The sequence below is a fragment of the Diadema antillarum genome, unplaced genomic scaffold (genome assembly GCF_040938485.1).
Source record: "Diadema antillarum isolate AM-2024a unplaced genomic scaffold, OU_Dant_1.0 seq00000322_RagTag, whole genome shotgun sequence".
Classification (NCBI taxonomy): Eukaryota; Metazoa; Echinodermata; class Echinoidea; order Diadematoida; family Diadematidae; genus Diadema; species Diadema antillarum.
In genome coordinates, this window is record NW_027271341.1 from 399748 (window position 1) to 426862 (window position 27115).

At 38.0% G+C, this 27115-nt stretch overlaps 1 protein-coding gene across 1 annotated transcript in view; it reads right to left on the bottom strand.

The window, feature by feature from the left end:
* Window positions 1-306: 306 nt before the first annotated feature.
* Window positions 307-27115, bottom strand: part of LOC139730617 (mitochondrial 10-formyltetrahydrofolate dehydrogenase-like) — a 52648-nt gene continuing 25839 nt past the window's right edge. The window contains exons 10-22 of the mRNA XM_071641473.1: window positions 24048-24192; window positions 23223-23405; window positions 21472-21536; window positions 20305-20455; window positions 17537-17607; window positions 16983-17176; window positions 13197-13290; window positions 12259-12358; window positions 9944-10042; window positions 7907-8072; window positions 7418-7523; window positions 5208-5407; window positions 307-1178 (exon numbers count right to left, since the gene is read on the bottom strand). Of these exons, the coding sequence (XP_071497574.1) occupies window positions 1120-1178; window positions 5208-5407; window positions 7418-7523; window positions 7907-8072; window positions 9944-10042; window positions 12259-12358; window positions 13197-13290; window positions 16983-17176; window positions 17537-17607; window positions 20305-20455; window positions 21472-21536; window positions 23223-23405; window positions 24048-24192 (1633 nt within the window). The 3' untranslated portion in view covers window positions 307-1119. The remainder of the gene's footprint in view (window positions 1179-5207; window positions 5408-7417; window positions 7524-7906; window positions 8073-9943; window positions 10043-12258; window positions 12359-13196; window positions 13291-16982; window positions 17177-17536; window positions 17608-20304; window positions 20456-21471; window positions 21537-23222; window positions 23406-24047; window positions 24193-27115) is intronic.

Genomic DNA, 27115 nt, shown 5'->3' on the forward strand with positions numbered 1-27115 from the left:
AACAACCACTCTGAACAGACACACACACAACTCACTCTGTCAGATGATTCTAGAGGGTATACATATCTTGTCAGTGGTGATATAAAAACATTGGCAATATCATCCTTACTGTTAGATTAATCTAGAAAAATACATCTGCTTTAGGTAGTATCTGACTTGCAAGGTCAGAGTTTATCACCACAATGTGATTGAAAACCACTCTCATAATGATGAAATAAATGGCATATCTGATGAATGAGCAATGGATATGACTAGAAAAAGCTAACTTTTCACCTTTGTTCATAGAGGTGACTACCAGTAAATATGTGTTTGTTTGTTTGTTCGTATTTTAAGACATTGCCACTAGTTTTACACAATCACTTCACAAACTAACTGGTTGGATGTTTTTTCTACAAATTAAAAAAAAAAGGAAAATCTCAAGGACACATTGCATACTATAAATTCAATTCCAGTACAATATTGCTTGAAACTATCAATTACAGCACCAGCAAGTTTACAACCAGTCACAAAAGTTAAGTGTATATCTACATGATATGTCTTTGGGCTGCTTCTAGATTCACATACATATGGATGAAAACAGAACAATTCATTTGCAACAATACAATCAACACATTAAAATAAAAAGTTTATGGCACAAAATGAAATACGCTAAGATAAGCACAAAAGTTACGACACTAAGTGCTCTTCCATGCATAAATTTAAGTGGAACATGTTATTTTTAAACATGGCTGCCACAGCCATTACCATTACACAGTGCTGTACAAGAACACATGAAAACAAAACCCAAACCTATATGAACACAACCTCAGACCCCTAAAAACCAACACACAGCAGCATCAGCTGCAATTTAAAACATGATAATGGAGTTCGTGGATTTGACTACAAGGCATCATCTCTTTACATCTTGTGTCACTTGATATCCCTTCTGCTAGCTGTCCACTGAATTCTGAGATTACAATCTACAAATTCTTTATGGCAATTTGAGAAAAGGAGATGAGAGAGCAAGGAAAACAAAATCATGAACTTCAAAAGCACACATTCATGGAACTCAGTTTTATGGCTGCAGACATTTCAAGAAAGTTCATTGTTGTGGTATGAAGTGGGCTGTCCAAGGGCTGACTAGTTGTACTCAATGGTGACAGTCTTCGTTTTCAAATATTCATGTAGTGCTTCTTGGCCTGTATAAAAGACAAATATTATAACATGAGGTGATAACATTAAGCAGTATAAATCAGGGAAGTGAAGAGCTATCCATTGGAGAAAATTTCATGGGTTAGTCAAGTAAAAGTCAACAACTAGATAAACATGATCATATGACAGCTGAGCATTCAAAATAAACAATGGTGCAAGAATACAAAATAATAGAAAACTTACATTTTTTAGCACAATCAACAAAGTCTAGAAAATTTACACCATGCTACAAATGAAAACCAACAATTTGCAGCAACTACAGAAATGTGATTTAGGGAAGCAGCGTGTCATAAATGTTGGGTAGGCACTGCATGCATAAGGTACAATAGCTGCATTGTGAATGCTGTTCACTGTCTGCTGGCAATGCCAGGGAAAATGGCCCCTACAGAATTTGAATTGAAGGTATCATGTATTCTCTATTAAGTACTTTGACATCCAACATTAAAGGGTGATTCACACAGCAGTTTGTGAGTGAGATTTGGATCTCGATCCAAGGTCGATGTTTGGATCGCAATTTGAGACTCACTATTTTTGTCATGTGAGTGCCTGGCACACTGAATATAAAACTTTCATAAAGTTTTCTGGCCATTCACATAATGAAATGGTGTTTGGCCATATCTCAGGAAAAAAAAAATTGTGACATGTGCACAAAAGTTGTCAGTTATTTGTAATCAACATATGAAAGAATATTCTAAGCTCAGCAGAAGTTGAGGATAGAGCCACTTGAAAGGATATATCTGTGTATGTATGTGTGTGTGAGTGTGTGTGTGTGTGTTTGTGTGCATGGGGGGGGGGGGGATAATGTGTGCCTGATGCAATCCGCCCTGCACATTTTGAAGTAAATGACAAACAAGTACCAGGTAAACTAAAAGCTAACCTTTTTTCTGGCACTTAGCAACATTTCAGAAACCTATCTCCTATTGGACTTGTGCCGGTATGGTTTATAATATAATTGTAATAAAAGCAGAGAGGATTTTTATTCTTTAAATATATATATTTTTTTAACAAATACCCATACACAGAGTACATGCCTGCATAAAAAACTAATCATACCTGGATCATATATAAAAACTTAATAATTCAAGATTTCTGCTTTGTTTTCTAAATGTTGCAATATACCATCAAATTTTAGTGCGGAAGGAAATCAATCGCAATCATTAAATATTAAATCATGCCATTATTACATGTTTACATGTATATATAAAAATAATTGAAGAGGAAATGAATTATGTAGTAAAATATTTCTCAATGAACTTTTTTAGTGCCACAGTATAAACACTCTATGTGCCACACTGTTCTGAGACAACAACAAATTCTGAGTGCTTTTGGAAGGTATTGTTTTGAAACCAAGGATGTAACTTTTAAAAGAAACATTTATGCTAGAAATGTAGTCTAACAAAATTGTAAAGAAAACTGCAAACTGTGTTGTGATGTGAATTCTATGACCACGCTATATGGTGGCTTTGATGCCTTCAATGTACCGCTGCACATTGCCATTTACTGTAAAACATGATATATTTGCGGCATGAAATTTTCGCGAATTGGAGCCGACAGCCTTTTGCGTGGCATGATATTTCGCGAATTGCCACTGGCGTTCAATGCATGTAGTGTAGACAAAAACTTTTGCGTGCATTTTAATTTCGCGAATTTAGGCGCTCGCGAAATTCGCGAAATTAAAATCAAAATCGCAAAAATTCCTCGTTTTACAATATCAGTTTGTGCATGGTTTAAGCATAGCAAGTGAAGCTGGTAAGCTGTTGACGGAGTTGGGTGTGCAAATGGCACACAAAGAGTTCAACACTCATGCATCTTGTAGTATGCATAGAACATCGATAAGATATCAAACAGAATATGACAAGTTTCAGGCATGTGTGCAGTAACAGTGAATTGGTATGTAAGCATTCAATTAAGTCAATGCAGATATTTCCCTGACTCTCTGTTCACACACTGGTACTATCCTTCACATCAAACTGTCGTTGGTAATTGTAGTAGTGGGGTCTAGGGCAATTACCCCTAGAGTTGTCTCTGGGTACCTGGATACTGCTATTTGATTCGCTATGCAACTAACTTCAAGGTGACGGAACAGTTATGGTGTTTGCCATATTTGCCTGATATTCTGGTAGCCATACAGGTCAAATGGGTGGAATCTTTTGAAAAACATTATCAATGTATATCTACATGTACTTCCTACTGATTAGAATCCAAAAATGTAAGGAAATGGAAATATGCTCGCTGAAGTCAAGTATAAGAGCAGAGTTCATGATCACGTGCACCATATTCAAATTGCCATCTTTATGATGCATGTCAATACACCCACAGCTGCAGATCAAGAACTCACCATGTTTATACCATGCTGAGCACACACCACATACACCAGCATACCACATACACCAGCATACCACATAAAACAATCCATAGCTTTACATTTCAACTTAAAATACAACATGTCCAACCATTTGGTAATCATTTCATATGCTCATCTTCATGTTCCTTACAAGAACCTGCTATACCAGGTATTGGCACTCGTAGTACATAATTGTAAGTCATTAGAATCGGGGCTAAGGATCTGCAAGAGCTGCTGGGTGACCTTCAAGTGTTACGTAGGTAGGCTGTGTATAAACTATTCCCTATTTCTGTCACACAAGGCAAAGCCAGACTGCTCAGACATTTTGCAGCGCACAGACACAAGATTTGTGTTGGCCATATCTGAATGTTATTATTGGCATTAATGTGTCACGTTATACATCATTTGAAAGCTTATGGTCTAAACTTTCATATTATGTAATAATCTGAGTGAGGGCACTCTTAAATTTTAAGTAGGATGCCCTCTTTCGTCACATAATTATCTTTGCAAACTTACTTCTACACATTACCACCTAATTTTTTTCACACAACATGCTCTTGTTTCACAAAAAGGTCTCATAACTGCGGTAGAGAATTTGTTCAGCTTTAAGATGATATGATTTTTTTTCATCAGTAGCATTAGTACTTTTCATTTTGTGAACAAAGGTCCATGGCAATTACAACCTAGATTTCACACATTTTGTCTTATTTTTGATTTTATGGATGTAATGTTGGCCTGAAAGTAGATAAAGTGTGTTTGTATCTAGTCAAACTGAAAACATAAATTGAATTGTGCTTTTTACTTTAGATTTTTCATGTCCTATAATATTGCCATAATTATACGATAATCTAAAGGTAAAAATTCAGAGTGTCCATTGCAGTCGAGTATGCTAGTCTACAACTTTTTGCACTCTCCTCATTGAAACAGAATTGAACTATCCCTGCAGTAATTTTCTTTATGATCAAACTGCATTGAACTGAAGTTTCATATAGTGACGGTTTATTTTGTAATAATGATAAACAGTCAAACATACCCCAACTTCGAGACTGTGCAGCTTCAGGCAGCCGGCAGCATGCTACTGTGACCCTATTGCTCCTTACACCTGCCCCGCTGGCCCGGGCTAACTAGAGACCCATTGCACTGCTGTTAGTGCTGAATGAACAGTTACAACTGCTGCACTGAATGTGCAGTACTCATCCATTCTACAGATATACATGAGGCTGATATTACTACAATTATATGCCTTCACAGAATTGAAAAATGATTAAATTCCTTTCCTGAATGTTTTCACATCATATTTTATTATCAAAATAATAAAGTATAAAAACAGTATGTGCACTTTAATAAGAGATCCTTTAAAGCGACATACGAGATGGCCTCGGGAACAAATAATCCAGGACAAATTTGACATCCTATGTAGTCTGATATCTGGCCTTGGGTGGCTTAAGGTGAAAGACTCCTTTCATTAAACACAAAATTATGGGATGACAGCTGACTTGTGTATCCATCAGTAAGGATGACAAAAGACGAAAGTGCTGACCTTTTAGTAAGGCGCTGTAACTGGAGCTCTGAAAAAGTAGCATTGAGAAGTCCAACAATGCACTACCCCTCAAACAAGAGCATTTCCTTTGCACAAGCTATTAATTTACATAGCTACAAAATTCAAACTTACCCAGATCTTTGCCAAATCCAGACTGCTTGAAGCCACCAAACGGAGCAGCTACATCGGTCTTGTTGTAGGTGTTGACGAAGACGGTGCCGGCATCGAGCTTTTCACTGACATACATGGCCTTGTTGATGTCATTAGTAAAGACACCAGAGGCAAGGCCAAATTCAGTACCATTGGCACTCTTCAGCATGCCATCAATGTCACTGGAAAATACATAGACAGATATTAGAGTGTTGACAGTTTTCTCCAAAAAGCAATAAGCTTTCCTCTTGATATAAGCCTCTTTTCAAACTAGATTTCTTTACACTGTTTATTTAGAATTTGGGGGCTACTAAGTTCCTGCATATAATAAAAAAATAAAAATAGAAATGTCGCTATGGCAACTGGTACGCCTCTGCCATACTGTACGGTTCTCCCAATAGGACTAGAGTATGTCTTGAAAATGTGACATGACAGTTTCACATACTTTGCAATAAACTGAAATGACATGCTTGTCATGTAAAGGTGTCGAGTGTCTACTTCCCTTGAACTGTACGTTTCACTTGGATGGATGGCTAAATTATTTCAATTTGAGAGAGAGCGAGTATTCAGGAATTATTTTTAATTGACCTTTTCCCTTTGACCCAATGGTCCACATTTCTTCAAATGATAACTGGTAACATCTAATTTTCATGACAATACTTTGAGCAATTTTAAAATATGGGAAAAAGTTGTAACATTTCATCATTCTTACCTGACCTTTGACCCTACAGTCAAAATCTTTCCCGACAGAATTGTTGCGCAGTAATGCGTGTATTATGCAATGTACCTAGTCTAATTAAGTGTATGCATTGAGTAATCTCTAAGGTATAGAGAAACAAGCGTAATTTCAGCATTAAATAGTACAATTTTAGCATTTTAAGCTGACCTTTGACCCATGTTCAAAAATTCCTTGAGAGAATCAGTGTCAAGCAATACTTGTATATGTACTAAGTTTCGTGAAGATACCTTGAGCCATTTCCAAGATATGGAGCAAAAAGTAAAATAGATAAGGAGGAAATAGTGAAATTCCAGAATTGGAAATTGACATATGACCTTGAGCATGTGCAACCAGAGTGGATAGGCACAACTTTGTCCACTCATACAGTACATATATATGCCAAGTCTTATTAGGATAACCCAAATGGTTCTGAAATCATACTGTCCAAAAAATTGATTACGAACGGAAGCACGAACAGACAGACAACCTGAAAACATAATGCCTCCGGTGATACTTAGTGGCAGAGGCATAAAAACATTTTGCAGGCAAATATTATATTTTTGATATGCAATGGAAAAATTTCACATAGACATGCTCAATCAATTAAAAAAAAAAACTTGTCATTCAAAGACACATTTTCTCAGTTACAGATGAAGACAAACACACTAAATACCTCTAACAGCAGATAATACTGGATGTGTGAGTTATACAAACTTATCCATGTGTCATAAGCCTTCAGAGATTATCACACCAGTAATACTTGAATAGTGAATGAATATATTAAAAATCTTGAAGTACAGCATTTAATTTCTTAGCTACATGTACAATAAAGACATTGTAAGTATGTTGCTTCTTCCTTCCTGTTCTTCAAAACATATTTTGTTTTTACTCTCACTTCATTGTTTTTCATTTTCATGAAACAGACTCCAGATTTGACCAGGGATATCTCAAAAGCTCCTATGTTAAATGGGAACTGTAATCACACATGGTTGCACTAAGTTGCCACGCTTTAAATTATAGAAGCAGCATTGGTATTACGAATGTGCAAAGCAGAGGAGCTCATAAAGCAATGTGAAAAATCTGTGTAAGTGTGAAATAGATGAATGGAATAGAAACTGAAAGAGTTTAGCAGCTTAACTTGAACATGTAAACAGAAATCACCTGCGATTTCAGCACTTCACTCTGACAGCACCTTAACAAGAAGATAATCAAAGTACATCTCTGACCATAGTTTGGTTACGACTAAAGTAAAAATTGTAAACTTATGGCAGTTAACTTCAATATTTGTGAAAGAGCGACCGACAATAAAAGAACTCCATTGGGATCTCCTACTCCCTCCTCCACCTTCAGTGGACGAGCTAAAACACTAGACACATACATTTTCTGACAAGTAATAAATAGTGTACCATAATTCCATCCCCCCCCCCCCCCCCCCCCCAAACACACACACATGCATGAAGCAAGTCTGGCCTACCTGGCAGAGAATTTGGAGACAACCATGACTGGACCGAAAGACTCCTCTTTGGCAATCATCATTTCATCTGTCACATCAGTAAACACTGTCGGCTCCATGTAAAGACCTTTAAGACGTGAAAAAGTCAAGAGAGGGTTCCATTAGCACACAAATTATGCCCATATGCCCCATTGAAAGTGGTTTCTCAAGCAAGAAGTGCAGAATATTTCAGCTCAGAACACAGCTCTCAGTTGAAATACTGATGCTTGAAAAAGGGCAGATTCTAATGGCCTGAAAAAAAAAAAATGTTTGGTTTATCATTACAATGGAGATTGTTTAGAAGGCAGATTCTAAGTGCTTGAAGTGATAATTGGTTTGTCTTTATTCTGGAATTGCTTGTCCACACCTGTCTGAAACAAAGTAACCCTCATTTATGGGGATGGCACATTTTCACGAAGCAGTGACACCATTCAAGAAAATCCTTGACAGCAAAGTATCTACATTACAAACCTGGCAAATCTGCTTGCTTTCCCCCTAATACCAGTGTGGCGCCCTCTTTGACACCAATGTCACAGTACTCCACCAGCTTCTCCAGATGAGCTCTGTGGTTTTGTGGGCCATGTGATGTTGACCTATCCAGTGGGTCACCGATCTTCATCTTCTTGATTTCTGCCACCTGACAAAATAACATACAACCAAAACAAGAGTCCACTACATGCTAGGTAATAAAATATTTTTTTAAAAAGGTCACACTGCACATGCCAAAACTTGTAATACAATCTTTCAGAATGGGACCCACACTTTATTACGATCGTTTTGTTTTACTTTGTTTTTGGATGTTTCAGCTATTCCAAACCCGATTTTCGTCAAATAAATTTTGAATTCCTCTTAAAATGGTATGCTCTGTACTATTTCATAAGTGTTTTCTTGGTATCTCGCAAAAAAGTTAAAGCCCAATTTTCATCTCCACCAATACTGTACCATCCCTTTAAACTTGTAATGCAATATCTTTCAGAATGAGAAATAAGTAGCATTGCTTTCTAGAAGACCAGTTATATTGATATCCCACCAGAGCATTTGTGTTTACCTAAGGAGCAATATTCTTGCAAGTTGTTTATCTTGTAAATATTGACCACCTTGTAAAATTAACCAAAATATGAACATTACAAAATACACAGCATATGTAATATCCGTATCCGGGCAATTACCCCCAGAGGGCAATTACCCCCCGGCCAAATACTGGTTAGTGGTAAGGTTAGCGTAAAGATTAGGGTTAGGGTTAGGGTTAGGGTTAGGAGTTTGGGTTAGGGTTAGGGTTAGGTTCAGGATTAGGATTAGGATTAGGGCCAGGGGAAGGGTGCCGGGTAATTGCCCAGGGGGTAATTGCCCTAGACCCGTAATATCAAATCTTGTAATGCAGGTAAAACAATTACCAATGCATGTAGTGTAATTCTATACTTGCATCTATAGAAACTGATTCACCCTTTTTGTGAAAATCCACTTATTCCAAGATGTTGACCTGTAACCTGTAATAATATTGACCAAAATTAAAACTAGACTTGAACTCAGACAAGGTACAATTGCAGGTGATATGCTGGTCCCTATATTGGTCCACTGATGATTATCATCTTTAAAACGAGGAAATCCCTCATTAAAACAGTACATTTAGAAAAGCATACTGTTTTTAGATTAGAGAGAATGACACCCTTTTATACACTACTGTAAAAGTGGAAATTTTCGAGGTGTTGAAATTTTTGCGCATTTCACACAACCAGAAGCTAGCGCGAAAATAAAAGCACGCAAATATTTTTGCATGCCATATTTTTGTGGTTGATGTCTTGATTCTGCAGAATAAAAAGCAAGCAAAACTCATCTTACCCAGCCGAGCGTTAAAAATTACTCATGCGAAAATAACCACATTTACAGCAATTGTGATTCTCATCTGCATGACTAAGGGAGCAATGTATGGATTTAGATTTCATCTTAAGATATGCTTGACTGGTCAAGTTCTTTGTACACGCAAAACTTGGGCATGTTTAGACAGACAGTTCCTGAGATACAAAACAAAGGAAAATTGCATGTGTGTGCATGTAGGTGTGTGTACGCATGACTAACTTAGTACCCGTACATTCAGCAAGAGGGTTTTATAATGAACAGAATGAAACATGATACTGGATGTTTAAAAGGCCATCTTCACCTTCAATGTAGCTTTTAAGATATCAACTTTGACCCTATTTTGCACAACCAATTCTGCATTAAAAATCCTTTTGACACAGGAAGTCATCTCTCATATAAATCTCAACAAAAGTTCTTTGTGTGATATTTTTACATTTCTTAGGGAAAATGTCACAAACTTTCAGGTTCCTACAAGACACCATGCAAGAAGACTAACATTGAATAGTCTAAATTTCCATGTCTGAGGCAATTATAAACCCTGCCTTTATTCCAACTTTCTCTGTTCAATGAATTATTGTATCATACTTCATTCTTTATACATGATCTGGAACACAAGACTGTGTTACATATGTCAAAAACAATCCTTCTTACCACTCTTGAAATGAACTCATCATGAATTTTGTCTTCCACAAAGAGCCTTCCAGCAGCAATGCAGTTTTCTCCCTTGTTAAAGAACACTGAGCCCAGAGCCTGAAGACGGGGGAAAAAGATGAGGAAATACCTTTCTTTATCTTTGAAGGAATTGACAGATATTGTCACTCTGAAAGAACTAAACAACTAGAGTCCCAGGGAAGGGCTTGATGCTCACCTGAGCCCCTAGAGAAATTCAACATAGACGTAAATTTTCTGTGGTGCCCATTTACGGTACGTTATACTGAATGGTAACTACCTCCTCAAGAGTTATTACAAACAATATATCATTCTTTACTCATGAGGGCAGCTGCAAACAAAACAACATATCCGTTCCATAGGATAACAAGATGTGATGGTTAAAATGAACATTTCAGCCCTACCCCAAGGCACCCATAGTGACAATGTGTATTATTTAAGCGAGAGAAACGCCAAGTGAAGTCTCACCTGTGTATCGCAATTTGTGATTTTCAATGGAGGTTCAATGACCTTTGACCTTGTCAGATTTCACCTATATTTGAATTTGACCTGCATCTTCAGGTGATGCACCTGTGGTGTGAATTTTGTGGTCATAGCTCAAAGCTGTGGAAATTTATTGAGAGCACACAATATATGGTGCCTATCAGGAAAAGTTCATTGACATTTTGACCTTGTTGGAATTCACCAATATTCAAACTTGATCAGCATTCCTGTGATGTGATTTTGGCATGCATTGCTCAAAGCTGTGTAAAGTTACAAACAGTACACCAAAATACTGAGAACAGTGCTGATCAGGTAAAGTTCAGTGACCTGTTGACCTTTGGGCTTGTCAGTATTCACCAATATTCAAACATGACTGGCATTTTCAAGTGATGCACCTATAGTGTGAATCTGGTGGTCACAGCTTAAAGGTGTGGGAAGTTGTTGAGAGTACACACCAATACTACATATATGTGAACAGTGCTTATCACGTACAGTTTGTTGACCGTTTGACCTCTGAACTTGTTGGACTTTACAAATATTCGAAGTTGACTGGCATCTTTAGGTGATAAACATGTGGTGTGATTTTTGTGGTCACAGCTCAAACCTGTGGAAAATCGAGAGTACATCACAACACTGTGAGTAGTGTTTATTGGGGAAAGTTCATTGACATTTTGACCTTTGACCTTGTCAGATTTCGCCCGTATTCAAAGTTGACCTGCATTTTTAAGTTATTTACCTGTGGTGTCAGTTTGGTGGTCATAGTTCAACGCTGTGGAAAGTTACAGAGAGTACACCAAATTGTTGGAGATGATGCCGCTGCCACCACCGCCTCTACTAGCCAAAAAGTGATGCCTATGTGTCGCTTCTACTACACAGATGAGACAAAAAACTCTGCATTCCCTAACCCCAAGATGTCAAATATGATCAGTCTAATTTCACCAGTACGGCCATTCCGGGAACTGCCATGAAAATTGTTATATTGTGCTGGATACATGCACAATTCAAAAAAGTATTGTATTTATCTTGAATCCCATTCTCACCCATTTTAAGCGTTCACAGTACATGATCCCCCACAAAAAAAAAAAAAAAAAAAAAAAAAAATAATAATAATAATACTAAAAAATTAAAGGACAAGTTCACCTTCTTAAACATAAGGATTGAGAGAATGCAACAATATTAGCAGAACACATCAGTGAAAGTTTGAGGAAAATTGGACAATCGATGCAAAAGTTACGAATTTTTGAAGTTTTTGTGTTGGAACCGCTGGATGAGGAGACTACTACAGCTTGTGAGTCTTTTTGTGTACAACAGTATAAAGAAAATGTAAAGAAAATTCAACATATTTTCACTTTTTTCGCATAATAAAAGAGCACTTGACTTGCCTCTTTCTAAAGGCAGGGGGAATAATATTACCCGTAACATACGTCGGTAATGAGTCAGGGGAATGTGTACTTTTTTCAAAAGATGAACTTTTGTGAAATTCTCTTTATATTTTCCTTATATTGTTGTACGCATGTGACATCGAAATTATTCATACACCATGATGTGTTCTACTAATATTACTACATTCTCTCAATCCTTATGTTTATGAAGGTGAACTTGTCCTTTAATAATAATGATGTCACGTTACACAATTTGCCCACTCTAAAACAAGTTACCTGCTAAAAGCGCACTCTGCTATCAAAAAAAAAAAGCATCACAGATAAAACGTTTCTCATGGTACAGGATTTTAACAACCCAAAAATTTGTCTGGAAAAAAACAAACAAACAAAAATCTCCATGCAAAAACAACACAAGAGACAGAAGTAACTGACCTGCCTGACAGCCATGTGCATGTCACAATCAGCAAAGATGACAAGGGGAGACTTTCCCCCCAGTTCCAGTGACACCTTCTTCAGATTACTTTCAGCACAACTACAAACATAAACATATGATGCATGGTTATATGTTGAATACATAGTTGTGACACGTTTCAGATTCTGCAGTGTGTGGCTTGTCCTATCACAGCCTTAACATTTCATATCTTAAGAATCACACTGAAGTTTGCCTGCCTAAATCTTCTATTGCACAATCATTTGCAGATCCAACAGCATCTGTATGCACTAGAATCATGTGACATCATCAGATAAAACCTATACCCTGATCTTAGCAGTTTACACAAATGAGCGCACTGATATTGCTTAGAGAACATAACAGGTTTTGTACACGGAAGTCGAACTGCATGCCTAGTCACAAGTTTTGTACACGGAAGTAGAACTACATGCCTAGTCACAAGAACAAACTGCCCAGAATTCAGATAGCAGTTTTGATGAGTGCACCTTTGACCAATTAATATTGAGGATTCATCAACTGAATCACATGAACTGGTTAGAATGGCTTCTAAAAATTTGATAATGCCAACCCCTACACATTCTTCATTACATGGACATGACAGACCTGAAGAAGAAAGATTAATGATGTGTATATGGCAAGTTCACATAAGAGCAAGAAAGTTGGGTCGGTACAACATGTAACCCATCTGGTTGTCTGCAACTATTGTCTTCACTTTTTGCCTTTATGAGCTTGCACACAACTCAAAAAATGAGACCTGATATGTGATCACTTTGAAGGAAGCAATGTTCTTTCTGATAGACCTTTATTGTCTTTGTTGAAGATTCCAAGCTTTGTTCATATTCTACACTACTTTGTGTGCTTATCACTTCATGAATTAGCGACAAAATGTACATAGTAGTTAAAAGGATATGCTACTGACCTCTTCATGATCTGCTGGCCAATTGGGGTAGAACCAGTGAAGCCAAGCTTTCTCACATCAGGATGGTCAGCCATTCTCTGGCCACATACAGAACCTAAATACAGTTAGAAAATACGAAAAAAAAAAAAGCAAAGCTGACTGGAGTGCAAAACAACATTTAGTATCAGCTCTCTCTCACACATCTCAAAATACCTGCAAAGGACAGACCAGGACTTACTTACAAAACTTGCTGCATTTGATAAGATATGGGAAGACATTTTGTTACAATGTGATGCAGCAGTGGCGGCGCAACGCTGCTGAATCCAAAGTATCCTCCGGTATACATGCCGAGGGATACAACTAGTGAATATCCTGCTGAACCAACACACATAATCATGTATGGGACTATGCAATGTGCCGATGATCAACTTGACATCATACAATTACTAAATTGATTTTATAAAGAACATTGTATTCCCTAATCAAGTGACAACTTCTCTTGTTGTTGTTACCTACTGATCGCTGTTGTTTGCGTGGCAATTTTGGAGAGATTAAACTAAGTATTGGACACAAAGCAGAGCACATTTAAGTAGCTTTGCATAAGACATCCTGGCCATTGTATTACAATGACCTACCCTGTGCACATCTAACATCACACATTGACAGCTTCATCTCATGTGACACAATACTCTGCTTTTATACAGCAAGCTGTATGGCATGTGTGAATGAAAACACAAATGTGCATGCTCTTTTTCATGCAAGCTTCATTCTCTAGTTTGACATATCTCCATCGCTCACACACACTCAGTTATCCTTCATATTACATGCTCAATTATTCTTCAAAGTCCTGACACAGTAGAGTTTGCGTCATTCAGTTCTTACTGCTAAACACCAACACATACACACACACACACAATAACAAAAATGCAAAACCTGGTAGAAATACATAGGAAATTTGCTATCAAAATTCAGAAAAAAAGTCAAGGTGTGGTTTGTGCAGAGGTGCAGCCTTAATGCTGGTAAACACAGTAACTTTCTTACTCTGGCTCCAAACTCTCTAGCTATCAAACGTCTTGCATGTTCTCTTTAGTTGAGCGGCATAGCTTGAAAAATTAGAGGAATTGTGCATTTTATGAAAAAAGCACCAAAATTCATACACATATTGACAATTACATTTTAAATAAATTCAGATATTGGGCCATCGTAAATAGCACCCTCAATGGCCATGAAAGCCATTTTTCAAAATGGCCACCATTAATGCCATTTTTCATAAAAATTTACAAATTTCAGAAGGGAAAATCAATAAGATTTTGAAAAACGAGTGGGAAATAACATTGAAAATACATTCAGATATTGAGCCATCGTAAATAGCGCCCTCAACAGCCATGGTAGCCATTCTTCAAAATGGCCACCATAAATGCCTTTTTCGGAAAAATTTACTAATTTCACGAGGGAAAATCAATAAGATTTTGCAAACGTTTGGGAAATAACATTCAAAATAAATTAAGATATTGCAAATTGCAATCGCAAATTGTGCCCTCAACGGCCATGGCAGGCATTTTTCAAAATGACTGCCATAAATGCCAGTTTTCGTAAAATATTATAAATTTCAGAAGGGAAAATCAATAAGATTTTGCAAATGAGTGGGATATAACATTTAAAATAAATCTAGATATTGGGCCATTGCATATTGCGCCCTAAACGGTCATAGCAGCCATCTTTTTTTTCAAAATGGTCACCATAAATGCCATTTTTCGAAAAAAAAAAAAAAATCAAAATTTCTAAAGGGAAAATCAATAAGACTTTACAAACGGGAGGGAAATAACATTCAAAATAAATTGAGATGTTGGGCCATCGCAAATTGCGCCCTCAACGCCAATGGCGGCCATGTTTCAAAATGGCTACCATAAATACCACCGAGAGCTTTTTTCTCTGAATTTACTAATTCCAGAAAGAAAAGTCAATAAGATCTTGCTCTCAGTTTTAAAAATTTTGTTTGAAATACATCTTGTGCCTATACATTATCATAAATAGTGTCCTCAATGGCCATTGCAGCCATTTTTCAAAATGGCCACCATGGACTCCATTTTGTTTTTGTTTCCTGATTTCAAAGAAGGAAAAGTCAATAAAATTTTGCAAACAATTTGAAATAATGCTCGAAATAAATATCAGTACTAGATATTTATAATAATGCCCTCACCGGCCATGGCCACCATATTCCAAAATGGCTGCCATTGTCATAATCATTTTGTTTAAAAAAAAGGTAATTTCAGAAAGAAAAGTCAACAAATGTGTACATGAATTGAAAATCAAGTTTAAAATCAAAAAATATATTTAGATTGCATTAACTCTAGAAACTGTTAATTCGCAAATTTTCAAGAAGAAAATAGTGCTATTAACAGTAATTGCAGCCATTTTCCGAAATGGCTGTCATAGAGGCAATTTTTCTTTAATAAAGATGTCCTTATGCCGGAAGAAGACATTAAACATTTTTGCGTAAGTTGACAATTACATACAAAGAAGTTTAGAAATTGAGCCATCATAAGCTGTGTTCCCAATGGCTGTTTCAGCTATTTGTCAAAATGTCTTGAAAATTTGCTTAACTTCAGAAGGAGAAGGCAGTAGAATACTCACAGAGACATTATAATCTGAAATATGGTATTAAAGAAATCATTCGAGGAACAATTAAAATAAACAAGGCAAATGCTTAGCGATTATATCTCACCAATGATGAACACATATTTTAGGTGGCAAACATGAAAAGTTTCCAAAATAGAGTAATATGAATATCCAGGGATAATGGGGCCATGTATTAAGTTCGACAGTAACACCACATCACTCAATATATGGGATTATATAATGTCGATCTATTCTAAAATATAACTTCCTAAATATTCTTAAGACAGATACCAAAAAATGGCCTTTTAATTTACAAAAAAGGTGAATTTACTTGCTATGCCTCCATAAAAAAACAAACATACCTTTGATATCCATACTGTTAGCGGTCACGCACGAAACTCTGCAATTAGAACTAAACTGAAAACATGAATTGAGAACTAACCCATCAATGAAACCTTTTTTTTTTAAAATTTGATTTCTTTGAACATTTTTGGAAAATGGCTGCCATGGACGTTGAGGGCGCAATTTACGATGCCCCAATATCTAAATTTAATCTGAACATGATTGCCAACCTGTGTACGATATTTGATGCTTTGATCACACAATGCACGATTGTTCGGCCATGCCGCTCCACTACTTAGAAAATCAAGACTTATACTACTGATAACTGTTGGAGATGCCTACACCTCATGTTGGCTTCAGACACTCCCTGGTACAACTGAACTACTGGTACCAGAGGCAGTCCTACTTGCCATCACAAGTTATGTGGAATTCTCTATCTCTCTTCCCAAACACAGCCAGCCACAGCTCAGGCTGTCATGTCCCCGGTGGCTACTGCCAGCTGAGAGATCACTCAGAGTCGAACTATATTAGAGGTTTTTCTCATTTATGCTCTGCTAAAGCTTTGTACTACTTACAACACTGACTGATTAACATATAAAGGCATACATTGTACTGCCTACTGCTCTACAACAACCAAAAACCAAACAGACAATCCTTTAGACCAATAAAGTCACACATTTAAGCAAAGAATTCCAGTCTTCTGTAGCCCATGTTTTATCTACAGTTAGACAAATATGAAGATCTGGCACTGAAACCCTACAAACTTCAAAAGCTTAGCAGCATATCCTTGAGGCTAAAGGAAGTCATCATCTTATACTGCTGCCTACCTGTAGCTGAGCAACATACCTGATCCAGGGAGGATGTTGATGACGCCTGGGGGAAAGCCAGCCTTAACAACCAGCTCAGCAAATTTGAGGGCTGTCAAGGGTGTTACCTGAGCCGGCTTCAGAACCACAGTGTTACCTGCTGCTAAGCAAGCAGCCATCTTCCAGGCAAGCATCATCAAGGGATAGTTCCAAGGTACCACAATAGCACACACTCTGGAAAATAAGAGATTAAAGGTGTATTAAGAATCACTGATGAAAAGCTGTATTAAATCTTTCATATCTAATAAATTTTCAGAAGACAAGATTATCACTGAATGAAAATGTACAAATCAAGATCAAAGTACAGATTTCTACATCAGCACTACATGATAAAAAGAATACAAAACACATGCAAATACGTAGATAGACATTATTTATTTTAAAGAATCCTAAAATTAACTCTCATCAATTTCACATTTTTCCATACTGTACATTCACTTTCAGTTGAAATCTAACACAAAATAGGAAAATGTTAAGCCACTCCAATGCATTCATCCATTGAGGGCAATAATATGAACTAAAGAAATGTCTTACCCAAGTGGCTCCTTCTTTGTGTATGTGAGATTCCTGTTTGGTCTGGCATGGTTGATGGGAATTGTACATCCCTATGTAACAGGCAAAACAACAAATATAACATCATAGTCAGAATGGCGCTGCAGGGCTCTACTTACTGACATTTGTATCTTGAGTCTAGACGGCTTAACGGTGCACCACATATTCTTTCTAGGGTATGTGTGTGGCCCTGAAAAGGGCCTACTAGTACCCAATCTTGATGTTTCGACAACCATGTTCTCGCCGTTATCAAGGGAACATTCTCTTGAGAACAGCGAGAACATGCTTGCCGAAACGTCAGAGAGCAAGTATTTGGGAATTCGAGCATTTTCACCTGACCTTTGACCTTGCCCTTTGACCTCATGGCCCACAACTTTCTTCAAATAATCATTCACTGGTAACATCCAATTTTCATGTCAATACTTTGAGCTATTTTCAAAATATGGGAAATGCTTTTTTACTCAATCTCTGACCCCATGGCCCAAATCTCCTCCTATATACTCCTTGTGCAGCTATATACCTAGTTTAATTAAGTGCATGCATTAAGTAATCTCCAAACTATGGAGAAAACAATGCAATTACAGCATAAAACTGTAGAATTTCAGCACTTTAGCCCTACATTAGACCCTGAGAATCCCTAGAGAATTCCCCAGAGAATCTGTGTCAGGCAGTACATGCATACAGACTGTATGTACTAAGTTTCATGATGATAGCTTAGGCCATTTCCAATATATGGAGGAAATATGAAATTTTGGTATTTTATTTGACCTTTAACCCTTACTGTACTGGGCTATTTGGCTCCATGAAAATACTGGGGGGGGGGGGGGGGGGGGCCTGGGAGGCCCCCCCCCCCCCATTGATCTCGGAAACGCGATGTCCGATGAACTTGAAAATTTGCATGCTGATAGATCTTCGCGTGCTGAATCTGATGGTGTAATTCATTTTAATCAATTATGCAAACTTTTTGCATAATTAGCTAATTAATTATTCATAATGCATATTTTTGCATTTGGGGGATATTTTCATAATTTCAGCCTAAACAAGTACAAAATTACATGAAAACTGTGTAATAATGAAGAATAATGTTTCCCAAATGTGAAATAAATCAGAGAGAAAAAAAACGAGAAAAAAACAACTTTTTTGTTATGTTTTGTATTGTTTTTATTTCTTATGTTTTCTATTGTTTTATATTCCTTATGTATATCATTGTTTCTAAACTTTGCCCAATTCATTTCAGAACAATATAGAAGGATGAACCAAGTGGAAAACCAATTCCTGAGCAAAATTATAAAGTAATGCAAGCCATGGTCTATTGACAGTATGTAACTGTACACAAATATATGCAGCGATTAGCCTTTTTAATGACATGCGCATACTAATTGTCCCATAACACCCTCAGGTAGGTCCGATATGGACAAATGTGGTATCAAAATGTGCGCAAGACTTCAGGGGAAAAAGTCATGAAGCGAGAATCCGAAATTCCCAGCGATCGCGATGCAATCGCCAAAAGTATGGAGGGGGGGGGGGCCTCCCAGGCCCCCCCCCGTGCAGTTAGGGTTAAATTTAGGCCATGGCCCATAACGTTCCCCAGAGAATATTTATCTGAAAATATATGGATATACTAAGTTTCAAGAAAATACCTTCAGCCATTGCATAGATATGGAGGAAATAGTGAAATTTTAAGAATTTGACCTTGATCTTTGACCTTCAGTGTGTGCACCCAAAAGTTGATAGGCACAATTTCGTCCGCTCATAAAATATGCCAAATTTATGCATGCATACGCGTACGCGCTGTCAATCCTGTAAACAACTTCTAGTTCGGGCTGCCGGCCGGCCGGCCTGTCTTCCCTTGTGCATAACATATGTGGCGTACGTACGTATACTGTACTATACGTACACTTTGTACAGTACAGTAGACCAAGCGTTATGGGACCGGACGCGTACATGGAGTCACTTTGAAGAGCAAATCCAACGATTTAGCAGGTTAATTCTCACGCCGTTTTCAGAGTATGTTGTCTAGTAGGCCTATATGAGGAGTCTATATCAAGACTTTAAGGTAAAGGGTGCATATTCTATGTAAAATAAGTAAGTTTTCATGCGGGTGTCCGGAAACCCAACCCCCCATTATACTTATACACACTGTACTGTATGTGCGGGACTTCCGCGAGTGCGACGTGCGTAAAAGTTTGGGACGAACATCTTCGGACGTCTTGACCCACAAAGGTACGTGAAAAACGCTGAAAAATGATGTTAGTTTTCGAATTTTCGACCACTCTCGGGTATTTACAATGTAGTGCAACATGCACTCGGCTTCGCCTCGTGCATGTTTCACAATTGTAAATACCCTCGAGTGCACTACGCCTACACTAACGCACTCTATCCTGTGCATCATTTGTATATTAGGATACCTCAAATGGTTCTGAAAGTATGCTTCCACAAAATCGATTATAGACAGACTGATGGTGTGAGAAAAACTGATTTACATCTGCTGTTGTATACATACAATGGAAATGATAACTGGGAACTCACTGGAAAACAATTCAATATCACAAGGAAAAAGTTCTTATAGTGGATAGTTGTCTGAGCAAATTAGTGAAATGGTATCATAAGACCCCTTACAGTGAATTAACCATTTCATCTGTCACCAATTTTTCATTTTATCCAAGCATGCCAACATTCCTTTTGAGCCCATGAACTGGCAAAACCCCAACATAAACAAACTGAAAGACAGACAAACAAAGATGCCCAACCTGGATCTTGTCACACCAACCAGCAAAGTAGCGGAATGTGTCGATGGACATGCCAACATGAGTCTTGAGAGCCAAGGTGTAGACTGCCCCTGAATCAATGCTCTCTATAGTGGCCAACTCCTCTGTGTGCTGCTCCATCAGGTCTGCCAGCCTGAGATACACACACAATATGGTAAAAAGGAACATTTTGAGGTTATCTGAATGGCTACCAGTTTGTTGGATGCAGTGGTGATATTGCAGAAGGTGCAGAGTTGGAAATGTGTGGTGATGAACAGGTTTGTTGTCAATGTTCTCATAAAAATAAAGAAAGATGAAATGTGACACATATCCTGAAGGCTAGTGGTCTGTAAGAAGAATAAGTAGGCTGACAGAAGGGTGCCTTGGCTGTCATCACTTCATGAAAAACATAATAATGATAGAAAGGTTTAGTTTGCATTGACGTAGTGAAAAATGTCAAAAGAGCAGAGAAAAACACACATATTATGAAAGTTATGACAATGGGATTATTGCCAAGTATTTTTTTTTTTTTAGGTAATCAACATAAATACAAGCCCTGCTTTCAAGTGGTTATATCACTTCCAGCATATTTTCCTAACTATCTTGCTTACAAATTTTGCATGTCATATGACCATATCCTTAATCTATCACTTTGCTATCTTTGTTGCTCATTTCTCAGTTAGGTAAGCATGAATGCCGGAATTGAAATTGAACTGAATCTACCAACAGGCATGTTGATAGCATATTTGCCAACAGTTTTCCTCGATTGTTTAATTAATGTAATGTATTCTTGTCAAAGAACTGTCTGTGTACGGTGACTGCTTTCTTCTACAATCTGCAAACAATTGTTCTATTTTGGGTTCTACACATCAATGAAAAATTGTATGCTGTTACAAGTACTGCCTGAATATGAATTCTGTAGTTCTCGTTTGTGGGTTTTTCTTTGATGTTATTGTTCTGTTTTACTTCTCTTTCGCCAATTTCACAAAGAATTACATAAAAATTAGTAGGAATGTACATATCTTATCAAAATATTAAGAGCTGTGTGTCTTCTTTGACTAGTTAGCATTTGACACATGCATATAAATCAGCTCACAACGCGGTCCTTTACTAGTCACAATAGAATGTTGATGATATAGCAAGTTGTGTTTACATGTGAGAAGTACATACTTAAACATTAGCTTTCCTCTGTCTCTGGCATTCATCTTCCCCCATTCTCCTTCTTCAAATGCTGCCTGCAAAAGAAAAACACATAACAACTCATAACAAACATGTATAAACTATTGGCTGAAGGGTACAAGGAAGATGACTGTTCAAGATTGCTTTGACTGAATGACAAATGTCTAAATTTTGGAAAAAGTTGCCATCCAGGCTAATATACGACACAATATGAAGTCCATATTTTGCACATTTTAGTTATTTAGAAGTTTCGTAATCCATTAACTTAGTTACAAGTCAGTCACAGAAGTGGACAGTTGCAACAGCATATCAACACATTTATTTTGTTTTTTGCCCATCTTTGCACAAGGGAGGGGGAGGGGGCAGAATCTGTATACATACATGTATATACGTAAATCGAATACCAATAAAACCATAGCCACACTACAAAAGGAAATACTTGCACCTACAATACAGGACCATATCAACCAGCCTGTAGATTCCTAACCTAGCAGAGAACTCCACTACCTGGGCAGCCGAATGGCACACGTACTGTACATGTAGGCGACGTACATAGCATGTGAAGCGATATCGATAGAAGGTATTTGATAAAGACAGAGGCAAGCAAAGAAAACATGCACACGCTAAAGGGCTATTTGCGAACTGACTACTAATGCAGCATGCACGGTCGTGCATGGATATTCAATATTGAAGTTTCTCAGTTATGGGCGCTTTTTGTGATGAGATACAAATTTGTTTAGGGTACTAAGCTCTCATATCTAAATTTAACAATCTTATTTCTAATGTATTGTTGAATTTCCATGTCCTCTTCTTCCAAGCCCTATGCATGGGGATTCTTATCTCCATTATGAAGGTGAGCATACAAGAGCTTTATCTCACATATTTCATTTGGGCCTACTGGATGGCAATGAACAAAACATGCACTGACTATCATTACAGGGTAGGAGCTTGAGGCCATACTATCAATGTTATGCTGTCAATTCATATTGGGTGATTTAAAGTTCAGTGCTAGTGCTGGTGTTTGTGCTGTCTCAATACTAGCATTCCATGCTTGAAATCAACCAGTAAAACAAAATCATGACAGAGTAATGGCCATGTAAGCCTATGCCCAGAAGCAAAAGCAAGGTTGTAATATTTTTAAGATGTTAAGAAATTTCAATCATTTTAATTCTTCTTCCACACCACTTGTCTAAAACAAGGCATTTACAAAGTATATGACTGCATCATTTTATATTTGACTTCAACTCAGCCCTATCGCCTTTTTTTTTCATTATGCAATTCCTGCTGGACTTCGCACTGGTGTCAAGATAATCCCGCCTGACGGGGATCGATAATCATGATCCCTATCCTATTACAGGTACTTAGTGTTAATCTGACCGTGGGTGCTTGAGCTGATTATACGGAGAGGACATAAAATGGAGGTCCCGTGTATGAGAGAGTCACAGCTCATGCATGTAAAAGATCCCGCTTCATTCATTCATCACAAAGAGCAGAGTGTTTAACCCAGTGAAGTGGTCCCACCCCACATCCAACTGGACCCCATGGAAGACCAGCTTAGTGTAGCTGAATATGGGCTATCCAGCCATCTTCACAGATGGAAAAAAAGAAAAAAAAAAGAAAACACCAGCACTGTGAACTTGAAATTCATCATTCGGAAAACTGATAGGTAAGTTTTCACCTTGCTCAAAGTTTATCTCATTACAAATAGGGCTTACACTCACAGATGACTATCAAAATCTGACCTTAGCTGCAGCCACAGCGACATCTGTGTCAGCAACAGAGGCCTTGGCCACTTTGCAGATCACAGATTCATCTGCAGGGTTGATGGTGTTGAATGTGTTGCCACTCTCGGAGTCCACAAATTCATTATTGATAAATAGCTGATGTGGGAAGGTGATGGTCATGTTGTTGACATTCATTTCAATCTGTACACAATTGAGGAAAGAGAGGCAAGAATATCTTGTACAATCTTGTTCAAACCTCATGATGCAAAATATTTCAGACCCAACCTTGTCTTCTTCACTGCACGTATTGCAGGAACATTTACAGGTTTGCCTGAGTAGCCATTTTTAATTGTGACTGATTTGGATCATTTGCGGATCATACTGTATAGGCTTTCTCAACATGCCAATTGCCATATCAAGTCTTCTTCAGATACTGGTAATCCTTTTAAATGTCAATATCACTTCATGATCACTTATCATTATCTGAGAAACATGGTGGAAATGCTGTGGAAAGTTAGAAATTTTGAAAATGTCTAGATATTCTCTGGTCTTTGTGTTGTTGATCCATGTTCCTTAAAAAAAACATGGGAAACAAAATGTACCTACCTGGTGTATCAATGCACTTCAAATTCCATTCAAATCATGCATTTGCAGATCAATATCATCTTGGTTTTTTATTTTTCATCTTTCACAATTCATGCTTAAAAGGCAACAAACAAGTTAAATGTATACAGTTTGTAGGTGTGACAAGTTACTACTGACAACTGACTGCAGCAGCATATTGGCAGCTTCTCTTTTCACTATCATTTTATTTAATTCCACTGATCAAAAGGGGAAACTTACTGCATCATACTCAAAGTCTTCCTCATCCAGTCCCCTGCCTTTCCTGACCACTTTCTGGACAAAGGCTTCATAGGTAGTCGCCATGTACACATCCTCATTTTGGAGTTCAATGCCTCCACACTTCTGCTTCACTTCTTCAACCAGCCTAATCAAAGCACAATTAAAAATAAGTGGTGAATTTACCTGATTACTCTATTTTCTACAATGTACAAAGTCTGTGGGTAAAGATTTACAAAACAGCATCTTTCTTGACATCTTAGACCTTCGCGTACCTTAACCCTCAAAGGGTGGGGGTTATGGGGGCGAATTTTCTCGCAACAATTCTCCAATGCATAAAGTCCTCCAGATTTAGCTTAGCTAAAAAAAAGCCCAGCCTGATTAGGATCAATTCAATAACAGACTGTAGCAATTTGACTGCCATGGGCAAGCGACTGGAAGACAACTGGAATGCCTTTGCCTTCTCACATGATTACATTCTGTCAAGAATATGAACCCTCTTATATGCCTAGATTATTGATCATGATCTTTTACCTTTAGGAAATGACTTTGAATTACTGAAATATCTTCCTATTATGTTTAGTCTCCTCAACAACATAAGTTTCCAGCAAACTTTCAAGTTTATCAATTATAGAGATATTGCCATTTTAAAAGGAGTAACATAACCCTTGACATTTCTGCAGGAATTGCATTTTAGCTGAAGCATGAAGTGCTGAGAGAAAATAGTCTTCAGGGAAAAATATGAATCCCAAGGGACTGTCAAGCATCATATTATGATAGACAAGGCAATACATGTTATATTATGCAGTCTACGCAAATAGACATCATTTTGTGTTAGTCACATAATTGCATTCTGAACAATCACCAAACAGTATATAATCAATGTAAAACATTTCATAAAGCTGGAATATGACATTCAGCAATAGTTCAGTAACCTTTGCCTTCAATCTTTAATTTCTGTCATTTTAATCTATGCCATCCTAAACTTATGTACACTGGTAACCTACTCACGACATTATACCAGCATCAGACAACCTGAGCTAAAGTTGTGGGTGAAATATGACAGTTTTGTTGTCAACAAAAGGGACCTATGACATTGACAGAAACATTTCAAAACAGCAAGTATCCATCTTATTCTATCCTTAGACTTGTTATCACTGGGCATTCCTTCTCACATTCTAAATCTCTGATACTTCAATATAGACATTGTGATACCATCTGTAATGATGCCTGAATAATGGTATGATACCAAGACAGTGCATTTTTGCACATACATGAGAAATGTCTTATGAACTGCAGGAGAGAAGTTTCATCTCCATTCTTACTGCCCTGTCACACCTTTCCAGGCTTGTTGCTTGTATGGATTTTCAAGCACGAAGGATAATTGCAACCTGCCACAACAAAAGAATCCTCAAGTCGCTGATGGTTGAACCAAGAAAATTGAGTTTGAAGTCAGATCATCAAAATCGGTCAAAACGATAGGATTTCTGTTTCTGGCATAATTCTGTAGTCTAATGTATCGCCTATCATCTGTCAAATTTCGAAGATAAATGATCAAAGGAAAGGCAAGAAATTAGCATTTTGCTGGGCCATGATTTTCTGACTTTCAGCGGAACAGAAACATGTCCGAAGATTTGGATTTAGGGCCTCGGATAGACTACGCCCCTAGAAGCGAGGGAGTGACCTTTTTGGTCATTGTGTGGCACCCTGCTGGTTACTGACTGGTCGTGCATAGACCACTGGCACTAAGCTTGAATGAACATCGCGGGGGTTGCTATGAGCAGACCTTCTATTATCAAGAGGTGATAACGTGTCTTACCTCTCCTTGATCACGATTGCATTAGGAAAAAAAAAACTAATAAGGCAGTTCTCTCGAAACGCTGCTTTTCCTAGACTACTTGACAAGGTGTCATAAAATCAGCACTATCTTCGCAACCGAGTACTTTTATGAGTCATGATATATATGCAAGCGGAAGAGTAAGGGAATAATTTTATGTCATTGTTAGAAAATCTTCCTTCCCCAACTTTCAAATCCTTTTGTTGCAGCAGGTCACAATCTTTAGCGTGGGAGTTGCCTGTGAGGTGCTACCACTATGGCCCTTCTACTGGTGTTCTGCTTAGACCTCTGCGGACAAACCCCGCGACTCACCCAGAACAAGTTTGAGCATGCTCAAGACCCGTCACACCTTTCTGGGCAAGCCTTGCTTGTGTCTTGCGGGGAACAATTTTTGCTACCTGGAGGTCCCCACAGATGGCCTGCACAGTGACAGTACCTAGCACGTAGTCGCCCATAGGTGCGCACGCAAGTCCAATTTACCTGCAGCCAAGTTTTGAGCATGCTCAAAACTTGTTCCAGGTGAGTTGCGGAGATTGCCAGCAGAGGTCCATGCAGACGACATACTATGAGCATAATACGGTGTTTTATTAGCAAGGAACAGTGTTGATACTGCCAACATCTGTGTACCTGGTCAGTTTGCATTCGTGGAACGGGATGTATGAGCAAATTGCATGCATGCTGAGGGTCAGTTACTGCCATTCTGCTGGTTAGTTGAGAGTCGCCTGAGGCCAGGATTATGACATTCTCTAGTGTCCTCTGCCAAATAAATAGTCCTTCAGAGGAATTCTTTCACCGATTTTTAGCCCTCATGCGCCTGGCACACAGGTCACACAGAATACCCGCAAGTAGAACTTAAGTAGCATACGTTCAGAATGTAAGACGCATACAAAACTCGCCCAAATCCTCGACCACCCTCAGAAATTGTCCTGCATGCTGGAAAATCCCACACGTGACAAGTTTGCGAGCTTGAAGGTGTGACAGGGCCTAAACATGACTGCGGGGAATTAGGATTTGTGTTCGCACCTTCGGGCAACTACAGGTGAGATACGTGCTAGGTAATGTCGTGTGTGGGCCATCTGCGGGAATCTCCGCGTAGCAAAAATTGCGACAGGGCCTTAATATGCTGGTTTTAATTCAATCATAGGCCACTTTGCAGTGAGTTACTACTATGTGTCACAATACTTGAAATGAATGCACACAAAGGAAACAAGACACCTGGCATAATGATTGCCAA